The 24114-nt window shown below is 42.2% G+C and overlaps 1 protein-coding gene across 1 annotated transcript; it reads left to right on the forward strand.

Annotated features, from left to right (window-relative positions):
• The first annotated feature begins 1465 nt into the window (after positions 1 to 1465).
• Positions 1466 to 21458, forward strand: cacng1b (calcium channel, voltage-dependent, gamma subunit 1b). The gene is made up of 4 exons (XM_033644382.2): positions 1466 to 1960; positions 16685 to 16759; positions 20563 to 20700; positions 21111 to 21458. Exons 1-4 carry the CDS (start codon positions 1720 to 1722, stop codon positions 21341 to 21343), a joined length of 687 nt encoding a protein of 228 aa, XP_033500273.1. The 5' UTR covers positions 1466 to 1719; the 3' UTR covers positions 21344 to 21458.
• Positions 21459 to 24114: the final 2656 nt, after the last annotated feature.

Raw genomic sequence — 24114 nt, forward strand, 5'->3', positions numbered from 1 at the left:
CCCCCAGGAGTCCCCTGGCACACAGCGCCTGAGACAACTGAGCTGGAAACAGATCAGACTGAATAAGAATACGAAAGACGGAGAATCTTTTAGATAAATGATAAACTGAAAACAATCCAATCCCCAGAATTAATGTTGGCTTTGTATGTTTCCTCAAACCACAAATATATTACATTTGTACATTTCATATGTAGCTGACATGTTAAAACTACATTTCAGTTTTCAATTTTATATTGTGACAATGCTGTTATTTACACATGGTTAACACCTGCATTTGTCACTACAAACATAGCTGGAAATGTCCGGATCCCTCGTTACAAAATACCTGCTTTTGTTGCTACAAAAACAGCTGGCATTGTCCCAAAGTTACATTGAAAAATAATTGCTTTATTTGTTACAAACACATCTAGAAATGTCAGCGCTCATGAAAACAACCACATCTGTCACTACAAAAACAGCTGGAAATGTCCCAAACTCTCGTTAGAAAAAATACCCACCTTTATCGCTGCAAAAACTGCTGGAAATGCCCCAGATTTTAGTTAAAAAAAATTACCATTTTTGTCTCTACAAACACAACTAGAAATGCCCCACACTTTTGTTACAAAATACCTGCATTTGTCACTAAAAACAAGGCTAGAAATGTTCCGAATTCTTGTTCAAATACCTGCCTTTGAAGCTCCAAAATGTGTAAATATGTGTAAATGCCCCAAACTTCAATCGCTTTTGTTACTACAAACACAGCTGGCAATATCCCAAACTGTCATCACAAAATATCCACTTTTGTCGCACAAACACAACTGTAAATGTCCCAAAATCTCATAAAAAAATACCTGCCTTCAAAGCTACAAAAACAGCTGGAAATGTCCTGACCTCTTGTGACAAAATACCTGCTTTTGTCACTAAAAACAAGGCTAGAAATGTCCCGACTTATTGTTAAAAAATACCCACTTTTGTCACTACAAATACAGCTGAATATCTCAAAACTACTTCATAGGTATGAAATGTACAAATGTATCATATTCATAGTTTGCAGAAACATACCATGGCAGCATTTTATTCTGGAGACTGGGCTGACTTATAACATTAGTATTTGGCATGGCAATTACATTTTGAATAGCACTGTTAAAACTTTCAGAAGTTTTCATTATATGTTGTGGCTAAAAGCGCATGACCAGAACACTCACAATCAATACACTGAGTCTAAACTCCAAATGAAGGTGATCTTGACCTCGCTGATCTTGACCCGACTTTTGTCGACATCAGAATGGTCCATTAATGGGTGTAATAGGTGTAAGCACTCCTCATTTGATCTTCATCTCGTAGCTGAATGGCCTCAGCTCACCAAAGGCAACTTGGGAGGGAGAGGAAGCGAGGAGAGAGGTAGAAACTAGGGCACTGTTATCTGGCCCCTTTTTACCAACCACCAGGCACAAGGCAGAGAAAGAGAAAGAAAGAGCTGTGGACAGGAGAGCAGGAGAGACGAGAGGACACCAGAAGTGTAGTGAAGCTGTAGATGAGACCGGGGAACCTCTGGAGTCAACATCCGACGTCAAGGATCTGAAGACAAACAAGGCAACCTCGACTCTCTTACGCAGTCTTTAACTCCATCTGCACACACCAGCATTTCACTTACTCGTGTCACACGCACCAACACACGTGCAAACACAGGCACGCGCACGCACACACGTCCAGAACTTTGCACACACGTCGAGCAGCAGCATGTTTGAGGAGCAGGCCACCAAGGTCAAGATCACGTCCGTGGTGATTGTGGTGGGCATGTCGGCGATGCTGGCGGCGGTGGTGACTGACCACTGGGCCGTGCTCAGCCCCCGGGTGGAGAAGCTCAATGCTACGTGCGAGGCGGCCCACTTTGGCCTCTGGAGGCTCTGCAAGAAGACCATCTTCATCGTGGAGGAGGACCCTCAGGGCAAAGGCTGTGGCCCCATCAGCTTACCTGGAGGTATGCAGCCTTTTGTTCTAACTGTTGGCAAATGAAAACCTGCTGTTTGATGATTTTTGTGTTGCCGTACTTAGTGTAAAGGCTCATGTCAAGGTGAGAAACATTTTAAAATATTATGACTTCAGTCTGTGTTGTGTGGTTGCTGATTGACAGCTCTCCTGGCCTGAAATAATCCTGGATACACAGTCAAGAGGAGCATAGTGAGGAGTTTTTCTATTGCCAGATTTAGAAATACAGAGACAGAAAAAAAACTGTTGTTGGAAAGTGGATGGGAACCTGTGAAGAAATATTTATACTGCAGCTCTGCTTATGTATCTGTGTAAACATGCAGGTCAAAGCAGACAAAAGCAACAGAAAGAAATGGATTTAACAGCCTAATGGCGCTCCGTCTGCTGGCTTTCATATACTCCCTTTTTATCACAGCGAGAATGTAGCCTGAACTTTGATGTGTGTGGGTTTCATCCCTTCACAATTTTCAGTAATCTATGTATATATCCAGAAACAGGCGAAGCAAACAGCATCTAATATTTCCATAAATCTGTGGACATCATCTTGGAGGCATTTTAAGGACAATCTTGGTGAAAGTAAAGAAGGAAAAGAGAGTCAATATTAGTCGGCCTTGTCTTCCACCCTCTTTGCCTCCATCTGTGTTCCTGCCCCTTCCCCTCTTCTCTCAGTCCTCTCACACACATATGTTGGCACGTGTATATCCATGTGTGTACACGGACACACACACACACACACACACACACACACACACACACACACATCTTTGGACTGAATGTGTAACAGCTCTATGGCCAGCTTCTCACTGAAACCATCATTATCTTCCACAAAGGAAGCCTCTGAACAGACTGCCAATTAAGCACAGTTGAGCAGCTGAAGTCAAGTGCGTAATGGAAGAGCATCGCTGCTGCAGTTCACAGTTAACATGACAAAAACACAAATCTGCTCTGTCTGGGCTGATGGACTCCCGATGGAGGGTGAGAAATAAAGTTTATTTTACCTCACAGGAAGTGTAAGATAATTTGTCAGCATATTCTCCGACTTCTACATCTCTTGTTCAGTCTGCCTCACAGTGTCACAGCGTCACAGCTGTCATTGCAGTCAGGTTGTCCAAGCAAGGTTTCCTTCAGTCTTTAATGTTCAGGAGGTTTTTACCAGAAACCGAATTATCCACAAAGGTCTCCTCCTTTTCATAAACAAACAGACCTTGTGATTAAAAGCAGTAAAAACACTCAATAAAGCAGTTTTACGCCGACACTGACGCTGTTTGGCTCGTTGGAGAGGGGCTGCTAGCCTAGCATCTGCTAATGTGTGCTCACCTTTTTTCTCTGATAACTTAAAATCCAGATGTTCAGTATGTTTTTTCCAGGAGCTGAATTATCCACAGAGGTCTCTTCCTCTTTAAAACAAACGGACCAGATTATTTAAAACAGTAAAAAGACTAAATAGAGCCTTTTCATGTTTCAAATTCTCCGACATTGTTTTGCATGTTGGAGACAGGCCGTTAGCGCAGCACCTGCTAATGTGTGCTCACCTTTTTACTCTGGTAACTTAAGATTCAGACATTCAGAAGGTTTTTAGCAGGAGCCGAATTATCCTCAGAGTTTTCCTCCTCTCCAAAACAAACGGACCCAGTGATTTAAACTGGTAAAAACACTGAAAAAAGCAGTTTCACGTTAAAAATCAGTGTTTCTCTGACACTGTTTGGCACAGCAGGGGCTGGAGCCGAGTTGCTGCTAACCTTTGCTCGGCTCGTTTCTCTGATATCTTCAGATTTAGATGCCTGATAACTGGATGAAAATTCATTCATTCATCCAGTTAAGTACATAGTTAAAATGATCAAGATCTACAGACTGTATTGTAAAAGTGTGGCTTAAAACTGAATAAAAGTCCATTTATGACAGCTTCTGGCAGACAACCACAACCCTGATGCATGCACAGAGGGCGTATGACAGCACTGATAGGTGCCAAATGGCACAGACTGTCAAAATTGCAGATTTTTCGGGGTTTGGACATAGTTGGAAAACATTTGGGATAATTTAAATACACAATTCATTCATTTTAATGTAGAAAAGTTACATATCATGTCTTTAAATGTAGTAATTTGTAGTAAAACTGTCACTTAATTACAAAATATAACAAAAAGAAACAGTAAAAAGGTGGAGAGGCTGCTTGGTGCAGAATCTGTGTCAGAAAGTGAAAAGGTGATCTTCAAACAAGTCCACTTTGGAAGTTGTTTCCCTTCCTTGCATAACATTGCAATGCAATAAGTGATGCCTCAAAACCAGTCAAAAGCATTCTGTGTCGTATTCAAATGTCTGTGTCTCTGAAATAGCCTTGTAGCTTTAATTACAAGCCCGGTGTGAACAGAGCCAGCCCTGGGATAAACACTGTCTCTCTGGCCTCTGGCTGTGTGCGCTTGTGCCTCGCAGCCTAACAGAGAGATTTCACTCCGACTCTCTCATTGACTTCGCCTCCGGCTCCAGCACCTCAGGATCAGTACAGGCCTTAATGAAGTGTGGCTTCCCGCTCGAGCTCATGAGTTAGAGTACACCTGGGAGACTCGGGACGGATGAAGGAGATCGGGGGGGAGAAAACTGAAGTCTGAGTGGGTGGATAGAGGGCGGGCATGCCTCTGTTGACCGGGAAAGGAGGAGCGCTTTTATAGTATCCACAGAAGGAGGGGGGCTTTCAGTGAGGGGAGGTGAAGCTGGCAGAGAAAGAGATGTGACAGCTGCCTGTCATCCAAATGTAACACATCAAGGGCCTCCAGAGCACCTTCTTGGTGTAAAATGATGATGAAATTCCTATCTGTTAAAAACAGTAGTTGGAGATTATTCTCCCACATGGACAAGTCTCCTGTGTAGCTGACAGACTTGCAACTCAAATAAGACGGACAATTGAGTTCTAACCTTCTCAACCTGACAGCAGCAGTGAAACAGTGTCAGAATATCGACATCGAATCCAAACCGCCACTGCAATACTCGACACGATCTGGAACGGACGGGAATGACAAGGAGAGCGAAGCCATTTGACAGACTGAACTTGTTGGCGGCTCACCTGTCGTGCTTCCAACAGCAAAGGGAGTTCAGTCCTCAGTCTGCTGCCACCTGTGTGCCTCAAGAAATATCAGCTGTTCTAACAGAGACCCTCTTGATTACATTCTCCCAACCACAGTGGTGTGTCTAAACCTGGCTTATGAGGGAAAATGACTCATTCTCTCATATTACCTGAAAAAGGTCTGGAGATTTGGCACGAAGCTGTGCGGCTCTGCCATTTGCTCCCACGCCAGACACAAGGGTTTTAGTTATACAAGCCCATCTGTCCCCATTTGTGGCCCGGGTGCCATCAGGAAATGGATCCATAAGTGTGGTGGTGTGTCACTAGTCCTCTGTGCTGTTTTTTTGCATAATGTCAAGATGACATTGGGTGAGATTAGAGCTGCAATGATTATCGAGTAGTTTTCAATGACTGAATTAATCACCACCTACTTTGATCATGAATTTATTAGTGATTTCTTAAGAAAAATGTTTAAATTCTCTGAATCCAGCTTCTTAAATGTGACTTTTTTCTTGTTTCTTTACTCCGTAAACTGAATATCTTTGGGTTGTGGACAGAACGAGAGATTTGAGTATGTCATCTTGGACCTTTGGGAAACACTGATTAACATTTTTCGCCATTTTCTAACATTTTATAAACCAAACAACGAATCATTTATGGTGCGTTCCAGGCAACCCGTAACTCGTGTTTTCACAACCTGTAACCCGTGAATGTGCACTGGAACGGCAGTCAAACCCGTAACTTCCCACCCGTGAACTCTGTGATACATGGTGAGAAATACACATAAAATAACCCTAATGTTAACGCATTATTGGCAGCTGCTCTAACAGCTGGTTTCCAGTGCAAGAATAATCAATACAAAATACGTTTCCAAACACACAGATAACGTAAAATAAAAAGTATAATAGCATCCGTGACCTTGTGCGCTGTTTTCCTCCTCCGTTTCGCTCAAATGAGCAAGGAGCAGGCACCTTTTGCGATAGAAATATTGGGGAAGCACAAACATACGGTTCGCCATGTTCAACGTTAAACAGGAAGTAACTGGCAGTTTGCCGTAACTTTCCTGGAACGCTACAAAGTCGTAACTCGTGACTTGAAGTCGTGACTTACGAGTTCAAAAGCCTGCCTGGAACGCACCATTTATCGACAAAATAATCAGCAGATTAATCAACAATGAAAACAACCATTAGTCACAGCCCTAGGAGAGATGCTGATTGACCAATTTCCAGCTGAGTTTCGGTGACTGTCCTCACCAGGCGAGGCTGACTGTCCTCCTTCAGCGGCCAAGAAAAAGCGTACAGTTTTCGTCTCAACAGGTGCTTTCTCTACTGGCACCCAGTTGCTCAGTCTGGCTGATGTAGTTTGACAGCAGAAAGGACCACAGAGAAAAAGAGCCACTCTCTGGCTTCAGCCGCTCTGCTGCTCTCTCCTTGATAGAGTGCTATCAGCTCTGGCAACATGGCTGAGTACTGAGGGCTTGGCTGGATTGCATGTTTGGAGTGTAATTTCACATGTACGATAGCGTTTCAGATGTGATAAATTCACAAGCGTGTGTGTGTGTGTGTGTGTGTGTGTTTTTGCAAGATACTTTTTGCACTTAAGCAAGCCAGCCTCAGGCGGCAACATTAAAGGAATACTTCACCTGCAAAATGATCATTTGGATATCAATTACTCACCTTGGTGTTACATTTAATGCTGCACGGTGAGCAAAGAATCCAATACGGAGAAAATTCTTGATGAATTGAAGTATAAGGGGTCATCTGTTTACAAACGCGCACACACCTTGTGCAGTATAATCCAAGTCTCATTTATGTGGTTGTATGCTCAGTGCTTCCCAATCACATGCATTTTAGCTAAAACCCTAAGTACAAGTAGAGTGCCTAGGAAAGTGTGTGAGCAGAGTTAAAATGCATGTGCTTGCCCAGGCGCAGGCTGTATACCCCTAAAAAGTACTGCATGTATATAACCCACATAACCTGGAAGGCTGCAATCATGTGACCACTCGCACTAACAGGAGTAAGGAAGGAAATAATATAAAAGCGATGTAACCACTGCTGACCCAGGTGAGAGTGGACTCAAACGCACAACTCTGGAGACAACTTGGGTGAAATAACAGTCTTTACTGGTCAACAGGTAGGTTCAGTACACAGAAGGACTATCAGTGGAGGCAAACAAATCCAAAAGGGATGAGGCAGAGGCAGAGGCAGAGGCAGAGGCAGAGTCAATCAACAGGCTGGATTAAAAAAAAAGGTGATCTGGCACCAAGAGAAAACAAGACACATTAAATACTGTGGTGAGGGGAAGGATAACGAGACACAGGTGAGGCTAATCAGGGCGGGGCAGACAATCAGACACAGGTGAAGTCATCGAAAGGGAGGGAAAATACACAGGGGCAGGACGTGAAGTGATCTGAAATGAGAGGAGATGTGTCGGTGCAGATTCTCAGTCATCTTGGTCATGGTAATCACAAGTGCTATAGCTATATCTTAGGCAACTGGACTTGCTTGAGTTTCTTGAAGACGTTTCGCCTCTCATCCAAGAGGCTTCTTCAGTCCAAAACTGTAGAAGCTTTGAGTTATCTGAAGGTATGCTGTCATGGTGTTTCTTTTCCTAAACCTAACCCATGTTACTTTACTTGCCTAAACCTCAGCCACATAACTTCACATTACAGTACATAACATCATTTGTAGGGTGCTAATTTGTCAGCTATCCTACGAACCATTGTATGAGGATATGTTGCCAGGCCTGCTGATTGTAAGTGTGGGTAAGGTTATAGCAAAATGCATGTGTTTGGGAAGTGCTGAGCATACGACTGGATAGAAGAGCTTATGCTTGTTGGGTATAAGCCAGCAGTATGTTCACTGGGTTAGTTTAGCAGCTATGCTAATGCTAGTTTGCTAACTAGCTAATTTGCAGTTGTCATTTCCAGTGAGTGCACAACAGCAGTGTTTGGTTTGAGACAACACTACCTTATTGAAATTTGCGCACTACACCAATGAGTACATAGTGCACATAGTATACTACATAGAAATGTACTAACAGAAGTATATGATTTGAGACACAGCATTAGATTACACTGAATGTGTTTTGCTGTTGTGAAGGATGGCCTCCTATTACTCCAATTCATCAAGAATTGTCTCAGTTTTTGGGTTCTACCTTCACCTTGGAGGCATGCTTGGTTCGAACCCAGGGTGGGGTGCCCTTCTGTGCCGAGTTTGCATGTTCTCCAGCTTCCTCCCACAGTCCAAAGACATGCAGGTTAATTTGTGACTCTAAATTGCCCATAGGTGTGAATGTGAGTGTGAATGGTTGTCTGTCTCTATGTGTCAGCCCTGTGATAGTCTGGTGACCTGTCCAGGGTGTACCCTGCCTCTCGCCCAGTGTCAGCTGGGATAGGCTCCAGCCTCTCCACGACCCCTAATAGGATAAGCGCTTACGGGAAATGAATGAATTAATGAATGAACGGGGTTAGTAACTTGTATATTAATGGTCATTTTGTGAGTGAAGTATGCCTTTAACACCTCATGATGATGGAGTGATAGATTTTATATCCCAGTATTTGACATACAATAGCAGTGAATAGATCTGAACAAATATTTAGATCGTTCTGGCACAATTAGCAACAAGTCAGTGGTGCAAAAATACACTCAGCATTTACTCTTACTGCTGCAGGTTCAGAGGTCAAAGAGATCTCTCATACTGTTTTTGATGGGTCTGCATAAGTAACTAGCCACTGAGTTCAGAGCCTAATGGAGTGGCTGACTAACAACAACACACCAGCATTACTTTATCTGCTTCTCCATTTAGTGTGCGTCGTCGGTCGAGTGTTTAGCACATAAGCAAAGCACGGTTGTGTAAAAAAAAAAAAAAAAAAGCCCGAGTTGATCGAGAGTGCACCATAACAGATTACATCCTTGATGAACAATATACCCAAGCAAGCAGCGGTGATTGGACTTAATAACATGCATTTGCATTTTCCCAAACAGAGGGGGAGTTAGTCGTCAAGAGGCGCGTACACAAACACTTTTTTCATATAGGCACAATTACACTGCTTTTGCTGAAGGGCTTGCATAACAACGGCAGCAAAGCGGTGAACCCAACTGACTTTTGAAATTAGCTTCCCACAAATGACGCATGACAGCTTGAGTGCTGTAAAAATCAAACGAACCCTTTATGGATCACATCGCGCTGCTCGGATGGGAAATAAAAAGCGTAAATGGTGCTTTTGTGTGTATGTGTGGGTTCCTACACATACGTGTGCGAAGAACAAGAAGAGGAGTTTAATATCAGAGATGTTTTTAGAGCTTCTGAGTGGTCAACTTTGCTAATATTTCCAACAGTGGAAAGAAATTAGCGCTTTTACTTTGAAATAAAACGTCCTCCTCCTCTGCTTCTTTCAGTGACACAATGCCTGTCTGGTGCCTCCAATTCATACCCTTGAAAACACCGGTGTCACCTTGAGCCACCATTTTCACTTTCTAGGCACCCAGTCATTTTCCTTTCTAGCTCCGGGTGCAGAGCCAAAACTGTGGAGGTGTGGCGCTGATTTGGCATTCAGAAAAACAGGTGCAAGGTTCAGAATTTGAATGAGTCACTCCCCATTATGTAAATTTGAGAAATATAAAAGGAATTACACATTCAGAGATTACATTAGTTACAGAGTGAGATGCTCGGATGTAGTTTGTAGGGACTATGGTGATGACAAACTTTAATGTTTTGAATTTCATAATAAAGGACACACACATACGCACATGCACGTACTCACAAGGGCCGTGAGGACTCTCCTGTGCTGCTGCGTCCCAGTTATCAGACCTCCTAGTGGAATAGCCATTCAAATACCATCACTACCACCACCACCCATCCTATTCACATTGACCCAGAATTAGTCGGTCATTCTGGGTGGCTAGAAAAAGAACAGCTCCCCCCTCCCCCATCGCCTGATAAACTCATCTTCTTTAAGAGTCCTGCAAATGATACAGAAGCTATTTTGGAGACCAAATACAAATTGTGATTATAGGTAAAAACCTATAGAAAGCTGTCAAACAAATCCACAAAAATACTAAACTGAGAGAAGAATGGAAGACAAAGCTGAGGTGGAACACAAAGACAGGTTTAATGAGTGGTGGGAGGACGGAGAAGAAAGTACGGGTGCAGGAGAAGCCGCACATCACAGAGATTAAGGTGGTAGCAAAGTTTAATGGAAAGATGCAAAACCAAAATGACAAGCGATGCTTCGTTTTAATCACTCTCCCACTGGAACTAAATCTCCCCATTAGCCTGACTGCAAGGTCAATGACACGGACCCAGATGTTCTCCTCCTCACTGAATGTTCACCATCTAAAGTTACAAGACAGATTTGTTTTTAAAGTGGAAGTAGATGAATTTTTTTCTTTATCTTAACATTATTGAATAAATGTTCATCTCACAGTGTAATGGCTATAGAATGATGTCATCATTGTTGTTTCGCCTGGCTCTCTATGAGGCTAACTTTCACCATGCAACTCTGTCTACCAGCAGGTATGATCTCCAAAGGAAAATGAAAACTCGATATTTAGAGCACAAAGAAAGTGTGTCAACTATTGCACAACCAAACCAGCAAGAAGACAGCCCTTATGTTTCCCTGATAACTATCAGTAGCTATCCCCAGTTGCCAAAGAGTATCAGTGTAAGTTATTTGCAGTTACTATCCCCAGTAGCAGAATTGGTGGACAGTGGAACAACTGACGTAACCGTGGAAAAGAAATGCAGTGTATCCTGTATTGTTGGTACTTGTAAACCTCTGAGGAAAATGGAAAATGATCTGGTTGTCATTGTGACAGCTGTGCCAACAATGATACCTCTTGGAAGTTGAAAAGTTGTCTGTTTCCAACTTTTTGTGGGCAGAGTGTTTTACTTTAACAAAATCTGAATGTAGGTACACTTCATGTGTCTTAGCAAACACTAGCAGTAAAGCCAGTATAATGTGTCATAAACACAAAACTTGGCAAAAAAAGTTGAAGTTTTCTAAATTTTTGGCTCAGCATAATGATTCAGGCACAAAGAAGAAGCAAAGTGATTAAATGATTGGGATGAATCACATCTGTGCGATCGCTCTTCCAGCCTTCTGTCTGTTTTAGCCAAAGTAAAGTACTGAAAAACTTCTCCTGACTGCCCATTTGGAAGAAGCTATTCCTGTCATTTGGCTTGATTTAGGTTATGAATTTGCACCTGTATTTGTTGTGTGCGCTATTTGCCAGTTTGGAATGAATCAAAATGTTGAAAACAAATCATACCCATCACAATAAAATGAGCCTAATTGCTAAATGACATGCCTGATGAGTGGTGGTCTAATTGTGCCTGAGCAACCCTAGCCAGAAATGACAGCCCAATCAAGCTGTGGATTTCTCAAAAAAAGATTTTTAGGGTAAATTGGACCACCGTTATTATTACAAAGTGCATACCTGCCATGCTAGAATGGAAAAGTTGTCCAATAAATGCCACTGGCATTGGCACAGTACATTTCAGCAAACCATGCTACATTTGTACATTTAATATGTAGCTGATATGTTGGAAGTTGACATTTCTTTACATTTCAATACTGATTTTTTTTGGTGTGATTACACTGTGGTTAGCATGTGGTTAGGTTTAGGCATGAAGACCACCTGGTTAGGGTTAGGAAAGGGTTATGGTTGGGGTTGGGGTTGGGTTTGGGTTTTAATATGGCTGTACCGGGCTGCTGTTTGGTGTGTGTGATATGGAAGGAGAGAAATGGTGATGTGGAATAGTTTTGCTCCTGCGCTTGGAGGACCAGGGTTTGATTCCCAAGCAAACGGTAGACCACAGGACCTAAGGACAGAAGAAGCGGCACGCCCAGTTTTATTTCTGAGTGGGTGGTGGCTGTTTGATGGGGTGATTGAGGGGGCGGGGTCCAGGTTGAATCTGTGGTTACGGTGGGGGTAATATTAGATGGTGATGTTTTGTTATGGTAGAGCTGTGGTGAGCACTCAAACAGAGCATTCAAAATGAGAGGCTTCGCCATGGGAGATTGGGGTTCAAGTCCCGGTCCCAGCTGCATCAGTCCCCGGACCTGTGGGCCCCCCAGGTAACATCCAAGCACATAAGAAAATACCTGGCTGAAAATACCTGGTTTGGTCATTACAAACATGGCTGAATATGTCCCGCCTCTTGGTAAAGCATACCCGCTTTTTTCACTATAATATCAATGTGGGTCTTGAACAGTTGTCCGCTGCTTGCCAGCAGTCTCGCCGAGGTCTAACGCATTGCACCATGTGGATTAGAATATCAGCTCATATACCTGTAATCTTAACCACGCCACTTTAGAAAAATTGATATGATATGTATGAAATATATAAATGTTATGGATCTGTGGTTTGAAGAAATGTACATTTTATTCTGGCAACTGGACTGAAACTTGAGAGCTTTAACAACAGTAACTAAGGGGAGGGTGGGGCTAAGCAAAGGGTCACTTACTCAACTTAAGAAAATCTGTCACTCTCTTGCTCTCATTTTCTCTCCCAGCTCTCTACATCATCCTTTTTAATTCATCAGGATCAGCAGATAACTAGAGGCTCAGGCTTTTGAAGCCTCTTTTGTATAAACCAAAGGTCTTTTCTATCTTGTCTTTGTGTGGCGGGCAGATAATAGTCCTAATAGAAACTAGAGTAAATCTTACAGCTACACCCAAACACATATTAGCTTAGACTATTTTAGCCCCAGAGGTAAATACAGCTAATGACAGACGACTAATGAAAATAATATATTTGCAGATCCAGGCTGCTCTGTGTCGACCCTGCCTCCAATTCCCCTCGCCGCCAGCCTGTCCATCCCCTTAATCACACACATGCAGCCATATGCATGCACACACTCCTCTTGATATGCCTTTACATGGGTAAATAGACAGGACTAGCCAAGACCTGCAGCAGCCTGTTGCTAGGTTACCTCTTTAGTAATTTCTTCTCATCCTGGGTAACAAACAGCTCCTCTGTTGCCTGGTGCACACACACACACACACACACACACACACACACACACACACACACACACACACACACACACGTAGTATGTGCACACACAAACATTGTCCATCTCTGTGTGGACCGAGAGAGCACCTGTCTGCTTTATGGGTTTAATTTCAGCAAGAGAGGACAAAGGGGACACTCACTTGGCCTTTGCGTCCTCCCTGCCGCTCCCTCTCAGCCCAGCTGTCCTTAGAGACTGCAAACAGATAGATGGATGTGTGTTTGTGCAATGACTGCACTCAGACATCATTTTTTTCTATATGAGGCTATATTGCAGATGGAGGTCAAAGGACCAGAGTTTGTGTGAGCGAAGTGCAGAAATGTATCATTTCTGTGTAGAAATGCTGATTTCTTAGACGTTAACTCAGCCAACATGAAGGAGAGTGAAGGATTTGAGTTAAAGACTTTTTATTTTAGGAAGACAGCGAGTCACAGAACACTGCTGTGATTTGGGGGTGGTGTTCAATGTGCATCGGATCAAACAGCCAGAGAGGAACTGCTACAGCTGATTATCTGCCCATTTAGAAATGAGACAGATATGCTATTTCATGCTCAGATAACACATAGCACACAGTCTATACTTTGTTTCCTGGCCCAATAAGTACCAAAGAATGTTATTCAAACAAAGAGGCACAGTTTCTAGTCACTCGGCTTGTCTCACAGTTGTTCAAGTTCAAGTTTACTATGTAAACAATTTATACTTAAATGCTTGTGCTCAGTGGCACTTTCCGGACAACAATAAATAAATAACAATACCTACAATATACAGCACAAAAAGTCTACAAGCAACAAAGTGCAACAATGTGCAGTGTGTACGAATGCGTCAACTGCTAAGCGACCTGACAGCCCGAGGAATGAAGCTGTTGCTGAGATAGTTGGTGTGGGATTTGATGCTATGATAGTGGTTTTTTTTTCATGGTCGGACTGAGAATAGAGCATGAGCGGAATGTCAGGTATCCTTAAGGATGTTTTGGGCTGTCCTTTGAGCCCAGTCTCACTCTGAAGTCTTCGAAATCCAGCGCTTGGGCAGTGACTTGCAGCATCAGACACCAAGGAAAAAGGTGTCCTTCAAGTCAGCATGATACGCGGCTAGTTGCCGTTTTTGTTAAATGGTGCCTGGCTGTGTCAGGGGGAAACACGGCGGGACATGGATGAAAGTAAGGGGGGCGAAAGTCCGACTGGGGCGGGCTGGAGGTGGTGGTGGATGGGTCCAACAAACACCAACTTTCACCCGAGAGAGTGGTGTTTGCATCCCATAAGATTATAAAGCCAAACCCTGTTCTTTATTCCTAAACCTAACCATGTGTGTTTGTTGATGAAGGGAAAAAAACGTCAAATTGCGGTGTTGTACTGACGTAGTGCGTCTATCTTTAAAGAGCCTGTATGTAAATAGTAAATTTCCAGTGAAAATGGAAGTGTGTTTTGAAAGAAGATGATACAGCAGAACTTGACACGGTGTCCTAGAACGTCAACAACCGACATGTCGTATGTGGACGTGGAAAGTCCATGACCACATGCCGATATGTGACAAGATCAGAGTGAGAATGTGTTGTTCCTTTGCAACGAGTGGTGTAAATCTTATGAAGCTGAGGTAGTTCTGTGCCAATGAAATTGAATTGTGAGGTTATTAATGTTTTAATAAAGCACCATTTTTTAATTCTTGAAATTTAGTTTGGTCAAAAATATACTGTTTCTAGACGTGTAAGATTTGTAAAGATCAAAACTTTTAGCCTATAATGATCAAAAAACTTTGCCAGCTGAAAGTAAGTAACTTACTGGATACATGTAAAACAACTATTTACAAGGCTATTAGCAACACACAAAGCCAGAATTCCAGACTGAAATATATAATTAAGTCATGCCATGTAATAATGCTTTTTTGCTAGATGCATGTGTCATGACCCGTCTTGCTACTGGAGTACATGTTTATCTGTCATCCCTGTGTGTCCTATTTTATTTTGGTAACCATTGTCTCATCTCGATTTAGATCCCACGACTTGTCAATTGTCCCTCCTTTGTGACTGCTCACCCCGCTCTAATGTGTTTCACCTGTGTCTCATTGTCTCCCTTGTCTAGTCCTTGTCCTCTCCTCCTTTGTTGCAAGAATGCTTCAATCTTTGTGTGAAAGTTCCAGCATTTTGTAGTGTTTCCTGTGAGTGTATGCTGGAGCAGTTTTGCCTTTTGACCTATTGATTCAGATAACCTTTTCCTGTGTGATTGATCACACGTGTTGACCTGAGCCTGATTTAAAAACACTGAACTTTTGTCCGACCGTGTGTCCTAATACCCATACCACTATACTATGTAGCAGGGATGCTAAACTTGCTTTGCCCGGGGGCCATTTTTGCAAAACAAAAGGAGGCCAGGGGCCAGTGGCAGCATCCCCACACAGGTCAGGTGTCCACAGTGGTGTTTCAAGAAATTGAGGATAGTCGGGGCTTGGCCTGCACCTCTGTCTGTCCTCCCCTGAAACTGTTTTTTAAAACAAACTCTAATTTGAATCTTTTTTATGCACCCTGGTGCATTATTTGCATAACAAGTATAAGACAGTGCAAGTAAAAACAGTATGAATCCTTGAATTTTTATTGTAAATTCAAATATAGTTTAGGGGCCACCTATCAGTATCACTACAATATAGTATGCCAGAAAAAGATTTAGTATGTCCCAATACATAGCATGTAAAATGCAGTATGCCAAAATATCAGGATGTTCTGCTACATCCGGTCAGATTTTCTGACCCACAATCTTCTGTAGTGTGGAAGATCCGTTGCATCAGCTGAGCTGCAGACATATGACAGTTTGTTGAAATCTGTTAGATGCTGCAATGACAGATGACAGCGCATTAAAGTGACCGATGACCAACTGATAAGTAATAATTGGAATATTAATTGTTTAGTAATATATAATAAATCATCAAATGGCATACGTATTAAATGGGGTGTATCTTTCTTTGTGTCCTAACAACGTCAATATATGACGATAAGACAAATGGGTCTATTCAGCTATTCTTTTAAAGTTAATGTACACAGTGTGCATTCAGCAGCTTTATACATCCTAAAGACTGAAAATAATAAGTCAACTAAGTCTAAAAATAATAAACCAGTGTTGAGTTACATGGGACTTAACCCCCAGTCTCCTGTGTGAAAGTCCTGTGCTTCCACCATGTCCTACTCCGTCTGTGGACTGTGTTGCTCTTTACACTACGTCACCTGACTTTCTGCGAGTTTTTCTTACAGATGTACCACTTTAATATCAGAAAATATCCGAGACTGGCGAGTACGAGCCCTAACCATGACCTCTTTGCCCTAATCCAACTGCTTCCGACCTCTACGCGTCAACATGATGTGTACTAGCCAATCACATCACACCGTGGGATCCATAATAAGGTGTTGTGGAGCTGAATAGCTGACTATTCTCACCTGGGTGCAAATAGACACTCTGTACTTTTTTATATATATCTCTGTGTGTCTCATTAAGGCATGTGTCAACGGGACCGGTTACAGTGATTGGTATTGCAGACACACAGGGCGACGGATACAACCTGAGCCACCTGTTCTCTCCCCCTCATGTTTCATCTCCTTGTTTCTCTCTCGCCCCCTCTTTCTCATCCTCTTCACTCTCTCCCTGTCTTACTCCGCAGCGAAAAACTGCTCCTACTTCAAACACTTTACCTCAGGGGAAGAAGCTGAAGTTTTTGAAGTGAAGACCCAGAAAGGTGGGTGCCTCCTCACTGCCACCCTGACTACATATTACAACAGATCCTGTTTTTTTTCATACCCAACAGTCTGTTAAAGAATGTGTACAGTAAACCAGGGAAACACATGGATATATGCTTAGATATCGTAGTTTATCCCATGTAAGACCCCTACAGACACTGCAACCTGGTGCTCTACACACAAGTAATGTTCAATAGCAAAAAGGCTTTGTAGGAAATGCTTATGCAGCCTGGGTTTTTCTTTTCAATATACCAAGGAAACGTTTGAACACAAACTCATTTACACGCACACAGTACTTCATGTAAGATAAGAACGAAATCTGATCCAACATCCTCTGATTTTAATCTTCTCCTCCTCTGCCATTTTCAAAGTAAACATATTTCCAGGAAACCGCTTCTCTGTTGGCTCCATGTTGGCGAGCTGATTCTTTCAGCCTCTGATTAGATGCAGAAAAACACACAGGGAAGCGTGTGGGACACAGCTAGATACTCATGAAGGCAGGAAATTACACAACATTGTCAAAGTATTAGATAAATTGAGGTAGATGTACAGTACACCGTCGAGAAATCAGTGAAGACACATTAAGAATTTAAAATTCACAGTGTTTCATACATGGTAGAAAATTAACAGGGTCATACATTTATTTTAGGGCAGGATACAAAGAATTACAGACAAACATCAGTTCAACAGATGCAGTTTTTACACTGTAACTGTACATACACTTGGATGTATTACTGAATGTGCCTTACTGTAGGGTTGTGGACCAAACAAGATATTTGACGACGTCATCTTGAGCTTTGGGATACACTGGTCAACCTTTTTCATCATTTTCTGACATATTGTAAAGCAAACAACATATCGATTTATCGAGACAAATAATCAACAGATTAATTGACAGTGTTGCAGCCCTTAAAATTTTACTTAAATTATAACGTGCCAACCAGGAGGGAAATTGATGACCATAAAGAAATGCAAAGGAACTACAAAGAGACACAAAAAAACACTAATGTGGACAAAACAGCCACAAAGAGATGCAAAAGGACCAAAAAAAAGGTGCAAATTGCCTCAATAAGACACACAAAATTACCACAAAGACACACTCAACCACACGTAGATGCATGCTGACTACAAAGAGATGCAAAACAACAAAAAAAATGAGGAAGAACAGCCATAGTCTGGACCCAGGGGCCTGTTGTTAGCCCATCAATCAACAGGCTGAATCCAAAAAGCCAAGACAAGGACACTGGGAAACAAAAGGCTGGAGACACACAAGAACATAAGATGAGCTGGCACCCAGAAAAAACAAGACACACACTTAGAGGCTGTTTACATGTACACGGTGATTTTGATAAACGGAGACATCTTCCTTTGTTTGTGCCCTTCGTTTACACGCAAACGGAGATTTCTCCTCTGAAAATGAGTCTTTCTAAAAACTCTGGCCAGAGTGGAGATTTTGGAAAACTCCGGTTGCACGTTTGCATGTAAACTGAGATAAACGGAGTTATAGGCAGCCGACGTCACAGTATGCGCTGGAACTTGCGCCTGTGTCAAAAGTGCGACCTATGTTGCTATGGTGACAATGGATACATGGAAGGCTTGAGCTTCTCGTTACACTGCCACCTACAGGTTTGGCATGCTCTTGTGTATATATACACGGGTAAGTGTAAACGAAGATCTTTTTGAAAACGGAGACGGTGAAATGTCCGTTTATGAAAATAGCCGGCAACGTGTAAACGGCCTCTAAATACTCTGGTGGGGAGAAGGATAATGAGACACAGGTGAGGCTAATCAGGGCGGGACAGACAATCAGACACAGGTGAAGTCATCAGAAGGGAGGGAAAACACACAAGTGATCTGACACGAGAGGAGATGTGAGTTTCACAGTAAAACAGGAAACAACATAAATCAATGAAATAAAAACACTAATAAATTAAAGGTTCAGTGTGTAAGATTCAGGGGGATTTAGTGGCATCTAATAAATGAGGATGGCAGGTTGCAACCAGCTGAAACTTCTCCCAGTGGGAATTCATGCAGTGTTCATTGTTTAGGAGGTTTTCACTGGGAGCTGAATTATCCACAGAGGTCTCCGCTTCTCCACAACAAGTGCACCCAGTGACTAAAAGCTGTTAAAGCACTGAATAAAGCAGTGTCACATTACAAATCAGTGTTTTTCCTATGCTGCTCATTGTAGATGGGCTGCTAATATGGTGGCCAACACAAAAATGGAAAACATGAATGACTATATCTAGAGCCAGTGTTTGGTTTGTCCATTCTGGGCTACTGTAGAAACATGGCAGTGCAACATGGTGATCTCTATTGAGGACCCATTCCCTATGTAGATATGAAGGGTTCATTCTAATGTAACGAAAACACAACAATTGTTATTATCAGGTGATTATACTCTAAAGAAAACATACTTATCATATTATCTTCTTATATTCTTTATTAAGCAAAACAAGTGGAAAATATGTAGAGCTGCCCTTGACTAGGAACTTTCCGAGTGAACCAATAGTTGTCGTTTAGGGTCATTAGTCAACTAGTCACCCGCATGTTTACGATATTAATGTAATTATTAAATGATATATATTTTGGGCGGGGCAACACAATGGTTTGAGTTGAAGGTGTGAGAAAGAATAGTATCAGTAACATTGTTAACACTGTGCTACATTACAGAGAAATACAAAACCGTACTAATGAACCTTCATTAATATAGGCCTATATTTTATCTACAAGTGCACGTCACACACTGAGCGAGCCACCTGTTAATGACGCTGTGGGCTAATGGGCATGTAGCTACTTCCATGTTTCAGATGATACGTCATGTTTGTAGTTGACCAATGAAGATGAGTTTACATATCACCTTGGGTTCATCCTTCACCTTCTCAAAATAATCCCACACTTTGGATTTCCTGCCCGACATGTTATTAACTAGCCTGTGGAATAATCGCAGGTACCAGCCCTGGAAATGAACGTGACTCCTAATAGAGTTTCACCTTTTTTTTCTGCGACTAAGCAACCAATGAAATCTTGCCAACTCGACTACTGTTTGACTGACTATTAGCGGGCAGCCCTGAAAATGTATAAAAGTCGAAAGAGAGGCACAGTTTTATGTAGCAGCAGAAAATACAAGAAAAGCCTGAAAATCTGGTGATGCTACATGACACAAGTTGCAGTAGTGATCAGGTGTGAACACAACATGCACAAGTGAAACACATAAAGAGACAATGACACACATGCACGCTAACACAGACCAACAGCCCTCACACCGACAGCGTAAGGTTATTTTACACGTGGTGTTTCTCCTCAGTCGGGGTGCTGAAACAGAATAGGATGCTCCGAGGATCATTTCTGTCACAGTTGGAGTGTTACATAGAAGGAAAGACTAGATTATCTTTATCTGACAAACAGACGGGAGGGGAGGCGAGTGGGAAGAGAGAGATGTTCTAATCATCCTGTTATAAGCCGGCAGCATCTTATCTGTCATGCAAATGGCATTATTGCCACTTTGGAGAAATGACTGTTGTTTTTAAAGTGAGGCTAATTTAAAGGCTAATTATCTGTGTCATAACTCGCCTGAGTGCAGTATTGAAACAATTATTATGGAAACGAGACTGCAACCTCCCCTTCTGCTCCTACCCACTCTCTCAATTTTTAATCGCTGGCTGCCACTCCGCCGTCTCCCTTCCCTCAATCTCTCACTCGTGCTCGCCTCCTGACTGTTCCTCTTTCTGTGTCTTCTCGCTCCCGCTTTGTTCCCTAATACTGTCTTTGTTTCTCACTTCTTGTCTCCTGTCTTTATCAGAGTACAACATCTCAGCAGCAGCCATCGCCATCTTCAGTCTGTTCTTCATGATCCTGGGCACCCTCTGTGTCATCTTCTCTTTCGGGAAGGGACGGGACTACCTGCTCCGGCCTGCTGGGATGTTTTTCGCCTTTGCAGGTCAGACGTGGCAGATAATGTGAATCACAGATCAGGCTCTGTCTGCTGCTCTTGTCTCTTTGTGTTACAGCTCGACTCGAAGTGAGGTGTGTCAGAGTCGTCGTCACGAGCACCTTTTCCTGATGAATATTACTTATGCAGCTAATTAAACAGTGTTGACAAAGCCAATTTGTCAAGGTGGCAAGTGGTGATGGAGCCGATGCAGCTCTGGGGTGACATTTCAAAATATTTTAATAGTGTTAAATTAACTCTGAGGGGTGTTGACTTCATCTAGCGGTGCATTTATTGTTACCAAGTTAGAATAAAACTGACACTCTTGCCGTGTAAATGTGGAACTGTGACAGCATTTGATTAAACAGTGATGACATCTGCTTTTAATAGCAACCCATTCTCTCTGTTTTGGCACACAGGCCTCTGTATCATCATTTCGGTTGAGGTAATGCGCCAATCTGTCAGGCGCATGATCGACAGTGATGAGACCATCTGGATTGAATACCACTACTCCTGGTCCTTTACCTGCGCCTGCGCCTCCTTCACCCTGCTCATCCTCAGCGGAGGCGCCCTGCTCCTCATCTCCATGCCCCACATGCCACGTAACCCCTGGGAGACCTGCATGGACGCTGAGCCTGACACCTTAGATTAGCCACAGGTGATGCAATGTCTCAGATCTTGATTGAAATGACAAAAAACACAAGTGGTTTTACATCTTTTAGCCCTTTAACTACATATCATATCCCACATATTTATCATTACTGCAAGCTATTTTCCAGAGCATTAAAACGTTTTTCCCATCCTCCATGTCCATTGATTTCAGTTTATGTTAGTAAAATATGAAAATCAACTTGGAGAGATTTGTGATAGATAACCAGCCACAGCAAAAACAATGAAACCCATGTTGTCTTCACAGGGTAAAGCAGCCAGGAACAGGAATTGTTTTGATCGCTCTCAGCCCGGTCCCCAGAATAAAATGCTGGTATTGTATGTTTCTACAAACAACAGTTACATTTGCGCGTTAAACTGGAGCCAACAAAGACAGGACTCAGACGCAAGACTCAAAAACACATCGTCTTTTTACTGCAATCAGTCCAAAAACACAAAGGTATCCAAAGGCAGTGGGTGAAACATGCAAAAATCTGTCCAAATCCAAGAGAACACTTGGGAAAAATAGCCAGAACACACACTCAAACAAATGAGAATGAACTGGCAACAGACACAGGGTAGCACAAGGAGTAAATACACAAGGGAGGAGGGGTAATGAGGGACAGGGGAAACCAATCAGGGCGGGGCAGATAATCACACAAGAACGTACCTGAAATGAGAGACAAGGATGAGTATCTGAAAACAAGGAAAACATGACCTTATCAAGGACCTCAGGGTGTAACACATGTTTCATACATATCATTAACATTTCTAAAGTGACGTGGTTCGGATTACATGTAGCTGAGTTTCTCATCAGGAGGTGGAGGGAATGGTGGATGGTGTCACACCTAGGCAAGATGACAGAAGCAGATGACTGTGCAAGACCAACAAACAACAAAAGTGGATATTTTTTTAAAAAAAGGGAAACGTAAAGTTCCAGGATATAATGTACAAATGTAACGTATCTGTGGTTTGCAGAAACGTAAAATGCCAACATTTATTCTGGTGACTGGGTATAAACTCTTCCTGAGCTGAGGAATGATTAAGTTACATCCAAGATGTTGAAGTCATCTGCTGAGCAACAACTATTTTAAAGGAGCAGTGTCTTAAGTTCAGGATGTTGAAGCTTTCCCCAAGCACCTAAACACACCCACAAGTTAAACACACTAACACACTAAACCAGATAAACGCTTTGTTTAAAGTGAAGTAGTGAACTGTTGTAATGGGCCTCTGTCACTGCAGCAGCTTCTTTTCTCCAAGGACTTCCTACGATAAATCAATGACATTTACTGTCTAGAGAGAGACCACTCTCCTGATGCTCCCTTACTGACATCAATCACTCACTTCAGGTCAATGTTTCAGACCCTGGTGACCAGGACCTCTAATCCATAGTGTTGTACATGGTATGTGTTGAACCTCTGGGTTTTTATCAAATGTATTCTGCTTTTAGTCTGCATTTAAAAATAACTGACCGTTTGCTAAATCCTTGGCCTCAGCAGCCATTGTCCGAACATAACTGTAACCATGTGCGGCATGTCTTTCAAGCTAAAGATTTCTCCACGTTAAAGCGCTGTGCATCTGCTAGGACACTAAGTGTTATTGCAAAGCCAGTGGTAATTCACTGGTAAGTAATTAATTTTTTCAGGGTTGCAGGTACAATAATACAAACAACAATCTAAACAGAGTTATGTTTGAATGAAACAACAGTCTCTTTCATAATTCATTGTCATACTTTTATTATTAGGACTGTAAAACTGTAAACGGGAACACATATATGTACACCATTCTTCCTGAAATTCATTTATGAGTTTATACAATATCCCACCCCCGCACCAACCCCTAAACAGACACGTATGGAAGACACTGCGAATGACACCTCATCTATGCAAGCATAGAACAAACAACATGTATTAAGATACATAGCCTACGTACACACAATTACACTTACGGAAAGCAATGTTTTAATACATATCTTAATGGTAGTAACAGTCACAGTTCTTATAAATAAATCTTGCATGTCGTCGCCGTCCAATGGAGACCACCCAATTCCAAAGCATAGGGGTCCTGAACCTCTTAATGTGACTGAATGTGGGAGTGTTTTTACATAAACTGAGACACATCTGACACTTCTGAAGCTGTACAACCAACAAGGCTGCTAAAATGGGTGTTCCCTCTAAGCTATGAGAAGTTGACATACTGGAGGTGCATGGCTCTCACGGGACAACGACATACATACATACACAGATACATAAAGTTAAAGGTCATTATCGATATATTCATGTACCTCTGAAGCCCAATTTGTAGTTTGCCTTCTATACTAATTAAGACTGGCTGCCCAGGGAGCAGGAATTGGACCATTACATTCTTATATGAATGATTTTATGTATGATAATCACAGCTTTGTCTCCATTGTACACTGCATATGGAAAGCAGCCATAGCTAAGGGGGCGTGGCTTAGCAAATGGTCCATTACTTTGCCACATTACTGGGCTGTGAAGGAACCTTCACATAAACATCCATAAGAAATGTATTTAAGAAGAAAATATAGATGTTTGTTGCGCTTATATGTATATGTATATTTTTTGCAATGCTGTATTAAATTGTGTTACTTTTAATTTGGGGCCGTAAATGCCTAAAGCTAAAATATTTAGGATAAGTATGACACAGATGACTTTTTCATTTTAGTATTACCTATGATTGTAAGATGGTTCCTTAAAGCTTTTCAGTTCTCTCAATATTGTTGCTGTCAGATGAAAACCTCATTCAATGGACAGA

The sequence above is a fragment of the Epinephelus lanceolatus genome, chromosome 18 (genome assembly GCF_041903045.1).
Source record: "Epinephelus lanceolatus isolate andai-2023 chromosome 18, ASM4190304v1, whole genome shotgun sequence".
Classification (NCBI taxonomy): domain Eukaryota; kingdom Metazoa; phylum Chordata; class Actinopteri; order Perciformes; family Serranidae; genus Epinephelus; species Epinephelus lanceolatus.